Source organism: Aythya marila (assembly GCF_965140915.1).
Source record: "Aythya marila genome assembly, chromosome: 1".
Taxonomy (NCBI): Eukaryota; Metazoa; Chordata; class Aves; order Anseriformes; family Anatidae; genus Aythya; species Aythya marila.
The window spans coordinates 148,910,143-148,930,068 of record NC_139042.1 but is presented as its reverse complement, the minus strand read 5'-3'; the positions used below and the strand labels follow the sequence as shown (position 1 = coordinate 148,930,068).

The 19,926-nt window shown below is 43.7% G+C and overlaps 1 protein-coding gene across 1 annotated transcript in view; it reads left to right on the top strand.

The window, feature by feature from the left end:
- The first annotated feature begins 5,291 nt into the window (after positions 1-5,291).
- Positions 5,292-19,926, top strand: part of LOC309878259 (phenylalanine-4-hydroxylase-like) — a 40,513-nt gene continuing 25,878 nt past the window's right edge. Inside the window, exons 1-3 of the mRNA XM_082760541.1 lie at positions 5,292-5,410; positions 9,767-9,874; positions 19,605-19,788. Coding sequence (XP_082616667.1) covers positions 5,369-5,410; positions 9,767-9,874; positions 19,605-19,788 — 334 coding nt within the window. The 5' untranslated portion in view covers positions 5,292-5,368. The remainder of the gene's footprint in view (positions 5,411-9,766; positions 9,875-19,604; positions 19,789-19,926) is intronic.

Genomic DNA, 19,926 nt, shown 5'->3' with positions numbered 1-19,926 from the left:
TAAAGGCCATTTACGTTATGATTAAATGCTGTCTTGGAAAGGCAGAACGAAAGTCGTTAATCTATATAGATCTTCAAAGAATCGATACATTCGGGACTTCTGTAGGATTTGTTACACTCCATTTTGTTACAGTAGGCAGCTCGTCTGGATTTGGGCACATGTGTTTCTCTCCCTCCCCTCGCCCCCCCCCTTCTTCCAGCTTCCCCCCCAAGAGTGAAAATAAAGTAAAAGGTCTTTCATGGTAAACAAAACCAGCTTATTCTCCACATAGAACACATGAATAGCTGGAAAAAAACTTACAATAAATGGTGCATTTTTTTCTCTGCTGGGTATAGCATTCAAGATCAGTCCAGTATTCAAGAAGCAGTCCATTTTTTGCTCAGCAAGAGAGTTTAGAAAAGAAGCGTGGGGTCTATTCAAGGATCTTTTCCCCTTCACAATTGCTGGGCTTTATGAAACCTATCTTCCATGCCTTGTCAGAGTATTTCTGGGGACCAATTAGTGCTTTGTTGCAAGGCTTCTTTGCTGAATCTTTGAGCAGCAAGAAAAAGCTCTCTTGAGTCTCCCCTTATTTTGACTATTTCAGTCATTACTCAGTGTAATAATTAATATGACAACTGGACGCTGAAGTTTGTATAGAAACACCTCGGCTGCAGGAGAGAGCGTGCAGTGGGTGGTAACAAGCTACAGATCAGACCGAGAAGCCACACACACAAGGAAAAAAAAAGAGAGGGAGAGAGAATAATGAATGAAAAGAAAGAGGGAAAGAATAAAGATAAATAAATAGTTGGCGCAACCCAAAGAAACATAATACAGACTTGGAAGGAAAAAAAAAAAAAAGGCAATTAGGAGGCAGGGGAGGGGGTGGGGGACCCCAGAGTGGTGAACTTATTTTGAAACAGTTTCTATGTGAATATAATTTTCAAAACTTTCCTACTTTTAGGACGCAGGAAAGTGATTTTTTCCTGGTGACTATTCCTTCGGGTAAGCCATTTTCAAGGAGCATCTGCATACATTTTTGCATACTTGATAGACTTAAATGTCTCTTTCTAAGCATGCCTTTAAAGAAAGAAGGACTTTGAGCATTAAAACATGTTGGTGACTAATTATTGCCCGTCCTGCCCAGGGTGGATGGAAGCTCCTTCCCGGGACAGCAAGTTGCAGGAGCTTTCTGGTGTATCGTCTACCAGAGGAATACAGCCTGCACCACCGATGAAGAATTAAAAATGACGTTTGACCAGGGACACTGCTGAATTCTTCTCGAAAAGGCGCTTTGGGATGAACCCTCATCACTTTGGAGACATTTCTTGGGCTGCCAATTAGGGCATAATAAATAATTAGAGGTTTTAAGCATATTAGATACAGCTCATGCTAATGAGCTACATCAGGTCTTGTGCTAACCTGAAGTGACAGTTTGCATATAGGGCTGCGAGAAAAAAAAAAAAAAAAAAGGAACGGGGGGCGGGGGGGGAAAAAGCAGCAGCCACCCCAGCCGCCCACCCCAGCCCGTCCCCGTCCCCGATGTCCCCTCCGCGGGTCCCGCAGGGCGCTGCCGCCCCCCGGCCCCACGCCCGCCGAGCGCTGCCCCTGGCCCGCCGGTGGCCCCATTGTGCGGCCACGCGTCCCGCGTCCATCACGGCCGGGATAAATCACACCGGGCTGACCCCCCCCCCATTCTCCTCCCCCCCCCCCCCAACGCCGCCCAACCCCTCCAACACACACTTTTTGGACAGGAAAATTTTGGACGGAGGAGCGGAGGGCGGTAGGGGTGGGTTCCCCAGGCTGTCCCCTCCGAGGTGGCAGTCCGCGGGATGGAGAGGGGTTGGGGTCATGCAGCCTGGGAGGCGGACCCCCCCCTGGGGCATGGGGGTGCAGCCGCCTCCCTGTCCCCATTCCAGTCCCCATCCCAGTCCGCATCCCCTTCCCCGACCCGTCGGTCGCTGTCGCGGGGACACAGTGCCACCTCCCGGCCACCCGCGGGGGTAAGCGGGGCTAGCAGGGAAATGAGGCATTTCCAGGAGCGGGCGGCGAGCCCGGCTCTTGCCAGGAGCGGGGAACATGGCCCGGAGGTTTTGCAGCCGGAGGGCGGGAGGATAGGAGGCTCGGTTGGTGCCTAAGGGGAGCTACTGCACCGGGAGACCTCTGGGAAATCCATGGGGAATATCGACCTGGGACACCCCTCTGCCTTGTTCACACATCCTCATTCAGCCATCATTTGGGAATTTTTCAGCAGCTTCTAGAAAAGCCCCTCTCCATCGCTCACTGCTCACTCAGCCCGATGGGGACACCCCGAACCTGCAGGGAGCCGCAGGCCAAGGATAGTCCCGGTGTCCTCGTATCCCTGCCCAAGCCAGAAAAAACTCAGCTCCGGGTAAGATGCTGCTCTCCAAACTCTGCCTAAAGGCAGAAAGGGGAGAAAGCAGTCTGAAAAGCAGCCAAAGTCTGTGGCCCTTTGAACTTGCAGCATGCCGTCCAGGGAACCAGCCAAGTTTCAGTGCAAAGAGCCCTTTTAGTTGTGGCTGAGCAGCACGGCCAGAAATGGCTGTGTGTGGGGCATGTGTTTCTGGGTGACGAAAGGTGTTTTCAGATGAAGGCAATGCAGGACAGCAGTGCCTACCTGCACATGGTTGGAAGGGAAGGAGTGGGTTGCACGGTGTTGCAGCAAGAGCCCAGAGCAGGACCAGCAGAGCCCAAGGCTCAGGTGCTCACCCAGGGGCTGTGGAACCAGAGCCGTGGGACAACTTGAAACACAAGTGGGAAATCCCAGTTTGCAATATCATGGCAGGGCAAAGAACTTCCACTTGGTAGGCTGAACTACGACTTCAAAGAGTGCTCAGGCAATCTGGATTCAGAAATGGTCCAAAGTAACCAGAACTGATGCAATCGTGTTCATGCTGCAATGGCATTGGAGTAAATGCTAGCTTGTGCATGCACGCACACACAAACTCACACACTACTTTGCTCCAGAACAAGAGAATTTGGGAATTCCTCCTAGCAAGAAGGAGCTTTGCTACCCTCAGCCAATGCCTTTTGCTACCTGGCAGTTTCTGAAGGTCCAGGCTGATTAAACAGTGAACCAGTGGCAACACACTAGTGATATCATTATGATTATGTAGCAATAAGAGTAAGAAATAAGCTTGCAATATAAATAGAAAAAACAGAGCGTGGGAGGAGTCGTAAAAAAAAAAACAACAAACCAAAACAAAAACAACAAACAAATTACAAGGATTTAGCACAAGCAATATTTAGTGTATCCAGTATTTCACTTTACTTTGTCTTTATTGTCAAGGTAGAGTGAACAGAAAGTGCAAAACATAAGAAAAGGAGAGGAGAGGGATGGAGGAAAGGAAAAGGACTCAGTGCATGTGAAAGCCTCAGAGAAGGAAAAGAAGAACAAAGGTTAGTAGAAAGAGAAAAACAAAGAAAAAGGAAGGCACAAATGATTGAAAAAAAAAAGATTATGACTTTTGCTGACATAGCTGTTTTGTTCAGACTTAGGACATGTATCTGTTTTAAAATCTAGTTGAAAAACATACCATGTAGAGAGGCACGGCATGTGGGCAAAGCAAAAAGCAAACAAGAACAGTTACTGGAAGCTGTCCTGTCCTACACAGGGACTACTATAATCAGTGTTATCACCATCCTCATCTCTCTCTCTTTTTTTTTTTTTTTTTTTTTTTTTTTTTTTGCGAGGTGGCCTTCAATGTCCCTGGCATCAACAGACCTGTGCTGGGTGCTGCACAAACACAGGACACAAAATGCTGCCTCCCATAGTGAACCTGTTGGCTGAACAGTTCAAAAGCAGTAGTTTTAATACTGGTAGCAAGGTCAACCTGCCCTTCACCTACTGCACCACCTCTCCTTGCCCCAGCCTGATGCTTTGGTGACAGCAATGTCCAGGGTGGCACATGTTTATTATATTTGGTTGCCTACCTTGATGCTAGCCTATAACATAGGATTGCAGTTCATCTCAGAAAGTCACTTTCTACCTGTGCATATGCCCATAGGATGGACAAACAAGAAGGTTCTCTGAAAAATGTAGGTTTTGTGTCTAAAGCTCTGAGTTACTGCAGATGTACATCATACAGTACATAATTTCATTGGGCTGGATTCTGACTTGATGATCATAGGGTTGAACATGGGTTTGGACTAAGATTCTTGCAAGTGCCTCCCTACTGATCAGATTTCATAACTACAAATAATTCATGGCAAGTCTTGGTTGAAATTTACCAGTCTGAATTTGTTCTGGAGCATGCGGTAGAATTTCCCTCAAGGCTCAAATAACTGTGAAGGGTTGATTCTTCTGTTCCACAGAAGTTATCTTCATCAGAAAAATGCAGCAAGATTACCTGCTGTGACATAGACTGTCTTAGTGTAAACTTCAACCTTCCAAATAACAAAATAGACCTTGATCATTCTCTTTTTTTTTTTTTTTTTTTTTTTTTCTTTTCACCTGCCCTCTAGTATCAGGCTATAACTTTCCTTCATTCCTTCAGTCTCTCTGGTGACTCTTTCCAATCCAAGTGTTGGCTGGTTTGTACTAACCCTTTACTAACCATTTCCGAATTCATTCATGTTCCCCCTCTTCCCCTTGTAGCTCTCCATGGCTGACATACCTAAAAACACATGCGCACCTTCTGCATTTCTTCTGTCTCCTCCCTGCTCCTTTTCTTCCTTTACCTCCTTCCCTTTCCCCATGTTGAGTTCCATATCCCAGAGAAAGGTTCATGAAGTTAACACCTGTTTAATGCTTTATACTGGGTCTCTGTTGTCTCCAGTGGCTGGTGTGCAGAGCTGTCCCCTGCTCTCTGACCTCTTGGATGCAGCCCAAAGGGCCTCACTAAAAGACAAACAGTCCAGCTGCTGCTGAGTTGTGCCCCGTGTCTGGCATGCAGACAGGTTCCTGGAGAACATCTGATCTCCAATCACATGGAAGGGAAACCCACCAGTCACTAAACACACACACAGCCACAGGAACAGACGAGGGGGAAGGCTGAACCCAAGTCAAAGCGTTGATGTACAGGAATGAAAGCAGCGGCTGACATTGATCAGGGGAAGGAAGGCTGCTAATTCAAAGCATGCCGTTCGTCCACGTTGGGCACAGATAGAAACAATATGCTGGAGAGCTGCTACATGCTGGGGGGGACCGAAGGGGCTGGCTTGTCCATGTGCCAGGGCTGGGTGGGTGGGGGGCGTGGAGGGAGAACGCCCCCTTGGCACAGCATCTGGGGGGAGGGAGCTGGAGGAGGGGATGGCTTTGCCTCGCTTCCTCCACTTTAAATACCTTTGCACAGAGCTCTGGCCACCACTGTAAGGTCAGAAGGCTTCACCCGCAGCCTCCCTGTGTGGGCATCGCCGCCTCCGCAACATGGACGCGCAGCACTGCAAGATGAACGGTGAACTTTTCCAGGTAAGTGGTGGGGCCTGTGCGCCTGCTGTTTGCAGGGAGTCCCTCTGTGCCCCTCCATGCTTGCAAATCTTGTTTCCCGTTCTCTAAGATGCCCAAGATGGGAGGAAACAATGTGCCTGTCTCAACAGTTTTTGGTGTTTGGATGCCACCGTTATTCCCTTTGGCAGCTGGCGTGCTTGTCTGGAGTTAATTGTGCTCACAAATGTGTGGTGAGAGCAAAAATGAAAACATTCCAACAGGGGAAAGGAAGGAGAGACAACAGATCAGGGTCAGGGGACCTCTGTAAATGTATCCTTGCGTACATGGCAAATAGAAGAAGCAGCAGAAAAGACCAGCAAATAATTAGAGGTCTCTTAAACCTGTGTGACGAGAACAAGCTGTCTTCTTTAGTTTAGGGAAATTATGTGCTCTTCTGGTGGAGCTATTTGTTAACTTTTAGCACTCTGACATATATTCCCTCCCCGCTCCTTTTTTTTTTTTTTTTTTTTTTTTTTCCCTGGATGTTTACTGACTTACTTTGAACTCTTTATTTTGGAAAATACAGGAAAGTACTGAAACCCATGACTTTCGATTACAGGCACTATAGATAATATAGGAGCAAGTGACATAATTTGAGGCCAGCCTGGTTAATTATTAGGACCGAATTCTGTCCTGTGCAATGCCTCTGAAGCTGGGGACAAGCTGTGGAAGATATGAAAAAACGGGCTTCATTTCCTACATGTCTTTTTAGGTACAGAGCAACCAAGGAAGCCTGGTTTCCTACTGCTTCATGTGCTGAGGTTGAACTCCCCTAGGGATACGCTACTATTCCACCTTGCTGTTTCTCCAAGTTGCCTAATTGTTTGGTCCCAGTGAGATCTGTGGGAGCTGAGCATCTAGCTACCTTAAGAAATGGACTCTAAATGGCTTGGAAACTTGTTCAATTTTTAAGAGTAACTTTGGAATCTTATTTCCATTGAAATATTTTTTTCATTTTTTTTTTTTCTTCTATATTTCTATTATTTCTATACTATTTTGTATACTATTCACTTTCTCTGAAACTACAGAAAAAAACTTCCTCTAGCTTCAGCAGTGTTGGAATTCACACTGAAGGGTTAAACAACTCAGAAATGAGTTTGAAGGCTGACAGGTCTGTATTATTGACCTCCCAAACTGCCATGTGTCAGAAAGGAAATATCAGTCTCTGTGTGAAGTAGTTAATTAAGAACATAGATTTGCATTGCACTCAGGCAAACTGTCCCTGCATCTACACATCACTGATGTAAGAGACTGCTAGGTCCAGAAATGGTTGTCTGTATTTGTCAACTGGTTCTTATACACTAATAGGTCACATGCATATCATATAGACAGTGTTTCAATGACAATGAAACGATTTGTTCAACTCTTAATCACAATAACAGTAGTAAAAGAACAGAATTGTCCCAAAGCTGCATTTCATCTCTATATAAGAGATTGAGAGACAAGAAATTAGAATTAGGATTGAGAACAGATTAGCCATGATCAACAGTTAAAAAATACGCATATATATGACAAAAAGCTCAGCAATAGATGTGAGTGCCTGCATTTGTGTTGATGCGTTGGCTCCAATGTCTATTGATGTATAGTGCCTCCATACATATCGATAAGATCTGCGTACCTGTCAGGAAAATAACGCTTTTAGTCTTCATCTTGCACTGAAAGCCTCCACCTCTCTGGACAGATTTAGGCATGCACTGACTTTTGTACAAAGACCATCCCAGTGATCTACATTCACATGCAGATGTGCAAAATGTTAAGCAATTGTCACCGTGTTTACAAAATTAGTGCCTACTGCCTTCTGCAACTTTTTAGCACAACATAAACCAATTTGCAAGAGTGGGAAAATGAGTGAGAATAGCCTAAAAGTGGCTGATCTCAGTATATCAAGGCTAGTGACCAATGAGAATCTATCACTGTATAAAGAGATTAATTAATATCAAAATTACCTTGTAGGACTTGAGCCTTGTATTATATCCTCTGCCAATGTTCAAAACACAAATTCTTCCTTTGTCACACAGAGTCAAGAGAACCTGCAACAGAAGCTGCTCCATGAGGCATGCCTTGGCAAGAACATTTAAAAAATGTGACTACAAGTCTTTTAAAACATTTCTAGAGCAGACCATGAAAACCAAATTCTTGGTCCACTAAGCAGACACTGGCTTAACTCAGTTCTGTCCTTAGGGTGAATTTAACTTGTTGAGATGGAGAAATTGTAACAGCAAAGCCATGCAGGACCACAATTTCAGATGACAGTTTTGGTTACACTAACTATAATAAAATTTTCAGGCTACTGACATTTTGTTTGCTTTTTGACAGACTCCTGTCACTGTCAACCCTTGTGGTTGCTTCAGATGTCAAATGGCTTTCATTAGCCAGCTGCTGCACCATTCTTGACTGCTTTTCCTCTTGGTCCCTACCAGCTAAGAGCAAGGCCAGCTCCCTGGTTGGCTGAGAAACCAGAGAATAGGGAGATACTCCAAGACATAGCACAGCTGAGTAGGTGACAATCTTCCCTCTGGTCCATAAGACCAATCTTTCTACTACAGTTCCCACCAGAGTTTCCCTGTAAGGATGGAAATCATTTAGATAATTTGTGTGACCACTGGAAATAAAACTAGGTGGAAAAATCTGTTGTCAGACTCCAGCAATGAATGTTCACATTAGCAGCAGCCTAAAAGTCAGCCTGAAGAATCAGGAATTATTTATTTTACAAAAAAAAAAAAAAAAAAAAAAAGGCAATTCATTATAACATTGCCTCAGAAAATGTAGTCCCACCAAGAGTTTTATGGCTTTTGGGCAGCTGGATTTCATTATTAATCTGTCTGCTACAAAGACTGCTTTTGCTATTTCTAAGGACAATATTTGGGAACTGAGACTCTTTATGCTCTGATTTATATGTTAAATTTAGCAATAGCTAAAGCGGGGATGAACTCTGACTGAAAATGTAGGTCTTAATAAAGAAAAATTGAAAGGGTGGATACTTTTAGTCAGGCCTTGACCTAGGACTTGTTACATCAGCCTCTGTTACAACCCTCTGTGTTGCTGATGTCTGGTGTGATCTTTGAAATGCCATCCAGGGGTGATTTGCCCAAGGCCACAGACACACAAATAAGATCTTACTGTGACTTCCAAAAGTTTGTGGTGGTTGTGCTTCAGATTTACAGAATCACAGAATCATCTAGGTTGGAAGAGACCTCCAAGATCACCGAGTCCAACCTCTGGCCTAACACTAAGTCCTCCACTAAACCATATCCCTAAGCTCTACATCTAAACATCTTTTAAAGACCTCCAGGGATGGTGACTCAACCACTTCCCTGGGCAGCCCATTCCAATGCCTAGCAACCCTTTTAGTAAAGAAGTTCTCCCTAATATCCAACCTAAACCTCCTCTGGCACAACTTTACCCCATTTATGCTGACAGTGGAAAAGTTAAGCAATTCTGGAAATCATCAGGCTGTTACCTTCCATGTCAGGTACTCAGGTAATTTTGAAAAACTGGCCCCACTCCATGACTGAGTTTCCTGTTCCTAAAGTGGTGAAATAGCTCTTCTGTACGTAACCAAGATTTTGTGAAACACATGTACAGAGACATATTAAGACATGAAAACAATTAAAACAAACATTCCTCCTGCTTGGGAGTACTGGAAATTGTGTTTTGGAATTTGCAGAGCAGAAAATCAGTAAGAGTCAGGAACAAACATAAATGAAAACATGTCTTGTTCTGAGTCTTTAATCACTGCAGGATTTACAGAAGAATTAAAATTTGTGATAGCATTTTCTTCCCCCTCCTTTTTTTGGGGGGTGGTGGTGATATCTTATTTTGTTTTTAAACCAATTTCCGTATCCCTGTTGTGAATACCACCTCTCCTGATGTTACCTGGAAGATGGAAACAGAACTGAAGAGAAATGCAGATCATGGCCTGTATCTCTGCACAGAGCTAATCTACCTTGTTCTTCTTAATCCTGAGCATTAATGAAAATGAAGCTTGAAGATCTTTCACCATAGCTGAAACCAAAGTACAGTAATGTTTCCAGTTTTCCCTGAGCTTGGTATACCTGAGAAGTGACACAGCACTGAAATGGAGTTAGGCTATTTTTCCCCCATTTTTGAATACCTTCCTCACACATGGGACATAGTTTCCAAGAATGGGTTTTGTGCCTCTACCATGATAAATAAGAGCAGCCCCAGAGCTGTCCCTGGAAGCAACAATTCCTTGATTCCTACTGAAAGCATCTGTATGTCCTGTCTACATCACTGATTCAGTGCAAAATGATGGTGGAGAAAGGTAAACCTGGCTCCTGGGGTGAACTTAAAGATTTTCTCGTTCTTTTCTTTCAGGAATCTATGTATATTGAAGAGCCCTCAAATAAAAATGGTGTTATTTCTTTGATCTTCTCTTTGAAAGAAGAAGTTGGGGCACTGGCTAAAGTTCTGCGCACGTTTGAGGTAAATGTTTTTTTTTTTTTTCAGGAGACCCGACCGTGTCTTTAAATTTTTCCATTGCAGAAACATTTGCTCAGGGTGTTTATCATCACGTTGTTAATCCCATTTCATTGCCATAATGGGGTAAACAGGAACTGTATCTTTTCTGAAGTTAAAATCACTTAAAGTCCTGGAGCTCAAGATGCCTTTTTAAGTGAAAAGTTAGATTTCTAGCTTTTAAATTAAAACCTTCACCTTTAACTGACACAAGGGTAAAAAAAATAAATTGCATTTTTCTACATTTAATAAGGAAGTATTCCACTGTAACTGCCAGAATAAGATGCAGAAGTGAATCGGGTCATAATCTGGGGTTGGCATTTGGGTAGGTATATGTATAGTATAGAAAGGCAAATATAACCCAAACATGAGCTGTGGGGCATGAAGCATTTCTACTGGAGGGAGCAACTGTCCTCATAGCTATTGTCCACCTCAGTATATCTGATATAAACAAACTCACCACTTTCCAGTATTGGTATTTCTACAGAGGGCACAGAGGGTACCTCTGAAACAGCACCAAAATGACAGCATTTTTCAGTTTATTCACTCCCAAGGAACTCATGAACTTGTACTGGCTGAGTTGGAAAGCTCTGGGGGAAACAAGGAGACATTTACCTTTCAGGACATTGTGTGCCTATTTATTCTTGAAGAAATATTTCCCAGATGTCATGGATGCTGTTTAAAAAGCACGAAATCCTTGTAATTCAGCATGCTTGTATTGCAACACATACAGCTGTGTACTCTGTGCTCCCACACTCTGTTATATTGGTTTTGCAACTTTTTTAAAAAAAACAAAACAAACATCATCACGTGATAGTTGTGCCTGAAAGCAGTTCTGTCTATACTACAGTGTAATAAGTTGTGGTCTGCATACTTTCCATTCATAAACTGAACTGACTGGGAAATGAAAGATTTGTGCACTATTAGTACAAACAGAAAATAATTATGAGTTATAGGCCATATTTGAATCATTAAGATAAAGGAGATTTCATGCTAATGACAGCAGAGCTGGTCTAAAGCTGTGAACTGACTACTGTAACACAGTCCCGCAAAATGTCTGTATGTTGACAGTAGGTGTAAATGAACTAAGGAAGGCTGTTGATATTTCTTGTTAAATGGATTGCCATCTACTAAGCAAATTATTACCAACTCTTCTGTATGGGATTTGGTGTAGGAGGGAGAGAAGTAGCTGCATCTAGGATGTGACTCTTCTTGCCCCAAAGCAGGTACCCAAACTAGGCAAGCTGAATCATGGTTTTCCCCTGCAACTCTGATGGCAACAGGGGGGATGGAAGTTCAGGTTTAGGAGCTCTGCATTGTTGGACAGGTAGATTCCCATCCCAATGAGGCCAATTCTTCCTGGGCCAACTTGCAGCCTCCCCCAGCGCAAAGGTTGCAAAAGGCCTGGCATAGGTGCTCTTGGGCAAGATTTGAATTCTGTTGGCAATCTTGGTGGGAAATGGATGGACCTTGTCATGTGTGTAAGTGATGAGCCTACATGGCTGAGACAACCTCCACCCTTTCCTGGCTGGGCCATGACCATGGTGTCTCAGGGGGACAGACTTTGTGATCTGAGGCACCTACAGCAGAGCCGGGGAAGGTGGTGATACACAGGTGATGCCCTCTCTGCTCTGAAAGGAAGATAAGAATGGGGACAAGGCAGAAAACTTCCAGAAGATTTTCTTCTTATATCCCTTTCCTGCTTGACAAAATCATCTGTGAGAACCAGGTTAGCTACAGGAGCTGGTCCGGACCCACTGTTGGTGGGCTTGTCTGGAGAGGGAGACCCCAGCCTTGTCCCCTGGGTTACAGCCACCACATTGGCGCTGTCCTGAGGAAATGTGGCGAGTAAGTCTAAGAGGGGTGGCACAGGGAGGAGATGTGTCTCTTTTGGCTGTTGCTGCCTCACACAGCCACATGAAGGAGGAAACAAAACACAAAAGCCACAAAATACGATCAGACTGTTCCCCAGAGTGGAAGCAGCAGCACAGATGCTGGTCCCTGCAGAGGGACGTACCTCCACAGCTATTTGTGCCGAGGCTGAGGGCTGGCCGCACACGCTGAATTTGGACCCTCCCTGGTCCTGACCACAGCTGGGGCTGCCTGGGCTGTTGGGGTGTCTCCGGGCACTCGGGCATGGGAATGTAGGCAGAGAGAAGGGCTCTGCCCTTTCTTCCTCCCAGCTGGCACTTGGGAATTATTAAAGGGCCGTGCCTCCTGTGCTTTGAGGATTCCTCTTTGAGGATTTTGCCTTTTTTCTAGACAGCCTACAGAACTACTCTGGGCCATGAGGGGGGAATGCAGAGAATTAAAAGAACTTTAAATATGCAAGTGTTGAAAAGAAATCCTCTCTGAAGAGAGCAAAGAAGGCACAGAAGCAAGGTCCAGACTGCCACATGAGGGTTTGAGAAGACACTCAACAAAGCGGAGACCTCATGGTGCTAGCAGAAGCCAGGCTGCCTTTCTGTAAAGCAAGTCTTCATGTGGACATGGGGAGGTTCATCCTCACCTTGGTTTGCCAGCTGGAGCAAAATTCCTGCTATTCTGGGAGAACTTGTCACTCTTGTGTCCCTGCCCAGGATGCAGGAATACCTCCTCACCACCAACCCATGCCCCATTTCCATGCTGAGGTTGCACTGGGCCAGGCATCAGCTCCTATCCTGGTGTCCACTGGAGCAAGAACCCGAGGGGAACCGTGCTGTTCTACAGCCCTGCCCCGCAATTGGGCCTGGAGGCCTGGATAACGGGGCCCAGGACCAGTGGCACATCAAGCACCATGGCCGCTCCTCAGTTCAGATGTAATCCACGTTCAACCAGAAGGCAAAACTCCCAGAGAAGGAAGTGGTGTCCAAACACAGCCCAGTGAACTGGGTAAACCCCTGTTTTGGGTGGACTGAAGGTAGGGGAGCCGCCTATGCAGGCAGGTGAAGGCACAAGGCCAGTTGCTACAGAGCACATGCACCTGGCACAGACTTGCATCCAGAATTACAACTGTGACATCAAACTTAAGGGAATTTCACTGTGTTTTGATGAATAATCTATTATTTGTCCTGCACAAACATCCCTCAATGTTGCTCATGCAGCTGACAGAGTGCCACTTGTTCTCACATCTGCTTTTTGCTCAGAGACCCAAACTCTTGCTTTCTTTTGAGGTCCCACTTACACTCAAGATTGTGGCTAAAGTGAGGACTATGTAGATTGAAGGATTTTTTTTTCTTTTTTTTCTTTTTTTTTTTTCCTTGAGGAATCTCCTCCATGTACTGAGCTCTTTATGTCTGCTGGCTTTATGTCCAAAATCTTCTTTATTATGTCTATGTTCCTCTTATTCTTTATTCATTTTCTCTACTGTGTTTCAGTGTTGGACTTATGCATAACCTCTGAAAAGAAAAAACAGATGTAATAGCAGCTCAGTCATGTCTAGCAATAAACAAATCATTAATACTGAATCGACTTTCCTTTCACTCTAGCTATTCTGTATGTATATTGGCATGTGGTAAAGATTTGCGTTTTGGTTAAATAATTAAACCCAATTATTTTCACTTGAAAAGCCTTTTTATACATAATCTTTATCCAACACAGTGTGGATGCGGCTTCCCTATGGGTTCTGCTTGGGAAAATCTGTCCTCTTTGTGGGCTTGAGAGTGGCTGTAGAGACAGCATAAACCCATCAGCAGAGCCCTTATGCCGACCTTATTTTAATTTGACTGTAAACTAAGGCACTGCTTGGTGCAGCCATACACTGTTTGTCTGAGTTATGGTGTTACAGAAGATGGTAGCTAGGAATCCAAAACTGGAATTAACATCTATCTGACACAGAACATAACATAAACAAAATATCATGCTTAAAATCAGGAAGACAAATCATAGTCATTGTGGAGTTATGTTTTTTGATTCACTGGAGAAATAAGAAAGCTACAGAGTGTAAGCCCCTGAACCCTCCCTCCCCCCACCGAAATCTTCCAGGGTTCTTATCAAAATTGAAAGATAAGATTACAATTGATGTGAATATTTATTTTCTCTAGTGATAAAAGCTTATTGAAATTGAGATCACTTTTTTTCTTTTAAAGTCCATTTTGAAAGAAAAAAAAAGTAAAAAGTCTTCTGCCAAAAGATCAGTATTTCCAAATTTAAATTTAATATACAAAAACTAGAACTAAGCATTTCAATATATAAAAAGGATTGCCCTTAGTTTGAGTTGATTTTTTTTTCCACATGAATTTATAAAAACATTATTTTCCTCTGAGGTCTTTTTTTATGATTATTTTACAAGTAGTAGCAGACATCTCAGCTGTAGTACATGTCAAACACTGTGTAGGAAAATATTAAATATTTGCTCAACCCATCATCACACAGGAGCCTTCCATCTCCTCTTCACTGACATGACCTTCCCAAGAACAGAGAAGGACTTCAGTACAAGGTCCAGCCTTCACCAGTGCTACTTCCAGTCAGTAGGGCTCTAGCTCACAAGTTGCCCTGCTGATTTGCATCAGGTAGAACTCTTACTCTCAGAGTAAATTACTACACCATGGGAGGACTGGCTGGGATTAAAGCCTGCACTGAACATGACTCTGAGCTTTCAGAGCCAGCAAAGATGACTGTGCCTTTTTTTTTTTTTTTTTTTTTTTTTTTTTTTTTTTTTTTTTTTTTTGTATTGTAGCTTACTTTATTCAACAGAAAGTCCAAAGTGACAGATATCCCTTCATCCCTTGGGTAGGTATTGGCTCGGCAGCATTTTGTTTCCAAATCAGGAGAGGCGGGCAGTCACTTTGGCCAGGGGGTGTGTTGGAGGTGTCTGCACTGATAGGTGAACACGCGAGGCATGCCATTACACCACAGTGTGCATAAGCCACAGCTACGACTGTCTTTACTACATCTAAACTCAGTGCTTCAAATCAATGTTTTCACACTGTGCTCTCCTCTTTCCTAGGCCAGGGGAGCAGGGATCCTGGATACAGTGATTGATATGACAAGATTTTAAAGAGAGGAGTGCCCTTTTCCTATGTGATTGTGGGGTGCCACATGTTCTTGTTTGCTTTTTTGTTTGTCCCACTCCAGGCATTTTGTGGCTTTATTGTGCTGAACACCTTATAGCAAACTTTAGGGCTGGAGAAGAAGTGAGAAGTGATGGATACTAAGGGCCAGCTGCCCACTGGAGCCATATGTTAGCAGGGTCCCCTCTGGGTCCCTTTGCCTCCTGAAGCTTGTTCATGAAGTGAAGACCATGGCAGATGTGAGGGAGAAGATGGGGAAACTTTATGTTCAGCTGAGAAGCTGTTCCTTGAAGAGTAAAGCTGAACATGATGGGTGTCTTGGTCTTTACTTTGGGAAACTGTGGCTGAAGGCACCTCTGTGACTTCCTAACTTCTTTGATCTATGAAAATTAGGCACTGAGTTTCTACCAGTGCTTCTGAAAGTCTTGTTCTGGAAGCACTGAACTAGTCTGTGGTAAGGGTTAAAACAAGACATCAATTTATTGTAACAGGAAATGTGAGTAAATCCTTGTTCTGGGAGATTTCATTAAAATTTTCACTGAATGTTCATTAACAGCGCTGTAGCACTGTTGCTATTCATCTGGTAATAATGTGGGTATCCTGATGAAGCCAAACTTACTCAATGACAATACTCACATAAACAGTCTGTGGATGCATTTCACAGCTCTGCTTAGTTTCAGCAACCATGTAGAGGAGCATTTAGTAATGCATAAACAAAAGGATGTAAAAATGCCATGGGAACCAGTAGCCCACAACATTTTTAGGAAGTACCTGTCCCCACTCAGAGTTTCCCAGTGTAGCTGTGAAAACAGAACTTGTCTAGCAATCAGGCCATTAATCTCTTAGAGGGAGTAGTCAATTTTTGTTGCCAGTGACCTGCACAAGATTGTTGATGTAGCATAATATCTGTAGTGTAGGGATCTACTGCCATTGTGTGGCTGCTGCTGCATGCAAGACACTTCCTCCATAATCTGGGGAAGAAGCTGGAGTTGCTTCATGGCCTCTGAGAGGGAGCCAAGGCTGAGGTCCAGCTCTGGGGAATGGTAGGCAGGGAAATGGAAAATCTCCCCCAAGGTCTTCTATTACCTCTGCTGTGAATCAACATCCCTATGGCTAAACCCTGTCATTGAAAAATCATGACTTGCACAAAACAGGCTTAGTTTCAACTTTTTTTTTTTTTTTTTTTTTTTTTTTAGCTCTGAGAGCATGTCTTGAGACTTTTTTTCTAATGGGGAGTAATAAGAGACACAGTGAATGTGGATATTCAAATAATGAAAGCTGAGAATTGTTACCCTCAGGAGTCAGGTTTTAAGAAAAAAAAGCAAGAAAATTGGAGTGACTTCTGATAACTTCAAGGGGTCTGCCAATACTGTACCCTTGTGATCTTGGATAAGTGTTACTCCTAAATGTTCTCTCAGTTCTCAAAGCAGAATCTGTTTTGTGATGTTCACACTATTACTTAAATACAAATTGAGCAGCTAACTACCCTTCTACCTGCTCAGAGGCACTCCAGAAGGTATGAGGCTGCATCACAGGATACAAGAGACTCACCCTTCATGCAGTCCATAAACCTAAGTAGAAACAGGGAAGTACCAACCTGCTTCAAGTTCTTTGCAGGTGTGATGAACAAAATAGGTCAGATTCAGCAAAGGCATGTCTAATCTCAAGCCTTGGGCTCAGCTGATTTCTACCAGTTCTAAAATAGGAAAGGCAGAAGTGTTAACAGTTTGGATGTAAATCAAAGCCCAAATGTGTGACAGGCCAGATCTTCCAACACCTGGAGTTAGGTTTCATCAACAGAAATTAACGCAGAAATCATGGAGTCTCATCAAATAAATAAATTCAAACTTCTTATCTGTCTTTTGAGGACATATGTTGTTAAGATTTCAAACTCCTAAAAACACAGAGAGACTGAAAACTGGTCAAAATAAGCAAATAAACTAAAAATTTCCCCCACCACCTTTCTATGGTAACCATTTGGCTCTAGAGGTTGGAGCTTCAAATAAAACATTGACTACTGTGAGAAATATGATGCAATTGCAGGATTTGGCAATACTAAGGATACAAGTTTTGAATAATGTGAAGCTATGAAGATTAAACACTAGATGGAGTAGTTGGACTAGAATGAAATTGAGATTTGTAAAGCAACGCTAGTAACAGAGCCACTGTAAATATTTTGAAATTGGGTATTGCTTATTAGCAATACGCAGGGTATGAGAGCATGCTTCTGTGAGAGCACCAGTTAAGGGATGTACGCTGCTGAACTCCTGCTTTAAAAACAGTCACCAGAAGGGTTCTCCCTTCAGCTGCTCTGCTTCTATGTCCTGAAGCCTCATCACAAAGAGATAAAGAGTTTTGCATGTTGCTGAGTTGCAAGCACTCCCTGAATAACCAGCTGAAATGGCTTCACACCCTGCAGGAAAGCTATCGTATTCATCCCAGGTGTAAAAAAAAGAGGTGACTCTCTACATAATTCCGTCTTCCCTGTTTTTTTTTTTTTTTTTTTTTTTTTTTTTTTTTGTAGTTCTTTTTTAATCCCCCTCTTAGGTGTGCCTGGCCCAACCTTTGCTCAGGGGGGCGTTTTGTGCCCACTCTCCACCTCTGTGGGTGGCTCTGCTGGATGGGTGCCAGCTCTGTGGTGCTGCACCCATCTCTGCAGCACGGCTGTGCTGAAGGGGCTGGGACCCCTCCATGCCTGCACTCTGCCCAAAGCTTTCCAGCTTGGAGTCATTTGAGCTTCCAGCTCCCGGCCACTCCACCACCCAGTGCCTTACCAAGCTGAGGGTACAATGCACAGTTCTTTTGTGAAAAGGGGCTTTGGAGGCCTAAAACAAATTGTCCTCGGGGCCCAGCACAGTGACAGCCATTCTCTGCCTGCAGACAGCCCCACGAGGACAGCATCTCTCAAGAGCAGCAGTTGGTGGTGAATGCGCTTTTGACCTTTTCAACTTATTGTATTGGTATCTAGCCAAACAATTTAAGTTCATCTGTAGCGTGCGACACTCAGGAAACAGAGGAATGACATGCATGCTGTTTCCTACCAAGTAATAAACTGCCTTTTGTGGTGGAGTGAATAAGGCCTTTGCTGCTGATAGCCAGATGCCCCCCTGCACTGTGCAAGCACTGAGAGCAGCAAAGAAAACCTTAAAGTGCTTGAGAAGCTCAAGCTAGAGGGAGAAAAAAAAAAAAAGCGCTCCCTCTTTCTTCCCTGCAGGTCACAAATAGATCCTTGCAGCGTTTCTTCATGGATGAAATCTTGACCTCACTGTAGAGTTTTGACACTGACACCAGTGGGGACTGTCAGTTCACCCCATGTAGGTTAGGGTCTTCCTAAGCCTGAAAGCAGCAAAACAGAAGCTCTTCCAGGGCTGCTGAGCACCATGTGTCAGCTCCTCTGGCACTTTTGGGGTTGCTCTTCAGACCAAAATTTCCTCATGGGGTTAACTGTTCCTTGTGAGGGACAGAAGGACTGACCCAGCCAAGATTGCAGCTGCAGTGGGAGCCTGAAGAAAGGTCAGCACTGACTGAAATCTATTTAAAAGGTTTTTCTCAAAAGAAAAAAAAAATAATATTTTTATATTCGAATTACAGTGCTCAGGAAAACCTCAGAAGTTTAGCTAAACTGAGCTCTATTTTCCTGGGCTTGCACTTAGATGACTGGGTGAATATGATTTTTAGTTACCTATTGCTTTACTCATTGTTATAGCAGCAAATGAAGTCAGGTTCCAACAGGCCATGGTTGTCACAGCTATGGTTGCCAATAGTCCCTTTCTTGAGAGCTAGGAGGCACTGCTGCTTGTCAGTGAAGATCTTTGTTGAGACAGAATTTGACTTTCTGTGATTAAAAAAAAAAAAAGGTATTTATTTTGTGTGTGTGCTTTAAGAGTGACCAGATTCTGGAGCAGGTTGCCCAGAAAGGCTATGAAGTGAAGTCTCTAACTGTGGAGACATTCAAAACCTAGCTAGAAACAGTCCTAAACAACTGGCTTTCATGGAGCCTGCTTGAGCAGAGGTTTGGACTAGAAGATTTCCAGAGGACCCATCCACCATCAGTGACTATGCAATTTTGTGATTCTGTGATCCTAAAACACACTTTTTTTTTTTTTTTTTTTTTCCCCATAACCATGGGCTACCTTTTTGGTGCAGATCCCTGTTTAGCTTGATCTCTGCCCAATACTTGCTCACAGGTGTGTGCAGGTGGCTTTGCAGGTGACTGTGCAGTGGCTTGGCAGAAGCTTAGCTCACAGGATGGCCCACTCCTTGCTTTTCCAACCTTCTTCAAAGATGCTCATAAATGCAGCAATCACTTTCTCATAAGAAGGTGAAACTCCTATTTCTTGTGTTGATCCAGTGGAAATGTTCTTGTCCACACAGACAAGTTCCCAATATCTACTCACAGTACTGGTGTCACCATTTACAATACAAAGCCTATTTGCAACTTGTATCCTGCTGTCACCTTTTTCAAAGGTTTGTGTAGAAATGGTCCTTATGCTAATGCTCTGCACAGGGGTAAGTCTTTTCAGTTTTCCTTTTCATCTCTCGCCCTGTTCTGAAAATCCTCAGTCCAGTGGCTACCAGAGAAAAGTCTCTGTTTTTGAGCTATTTATACTGTATGGTATGGGTTGTTGACTGACACGAATTTTAGCTAGCCTGTATGTCACATTTCTTCCCCCAAACCCTGTGTAACCAAGATCTCTTTCTCATAGGAAAAAGGTATAAACCTGACACACATTGAGTCTCGGCCTTCCCGTCTCAACAAAGATGAATATGAATTCTTCATTAATTTGGAAGGCAAGAATGTGCCAGCACTAGACAAGATCATCAAGTCCTTGAGAAATGATATTGGTGCAACGGTGCATGAGCTTTCACGAACCAAGAAGAAGGACACCGGTAAGCATATACTGGCAAGGATAATATTGAGAAGGAATATTTATGTAACATACTTAAATTACTTCTTTTTCTTCTAGCAAAGGAGTTACTTTTGGACCTATATGGTTAAGTTTCCCTTCCACTGTCTATTTTGTCCAT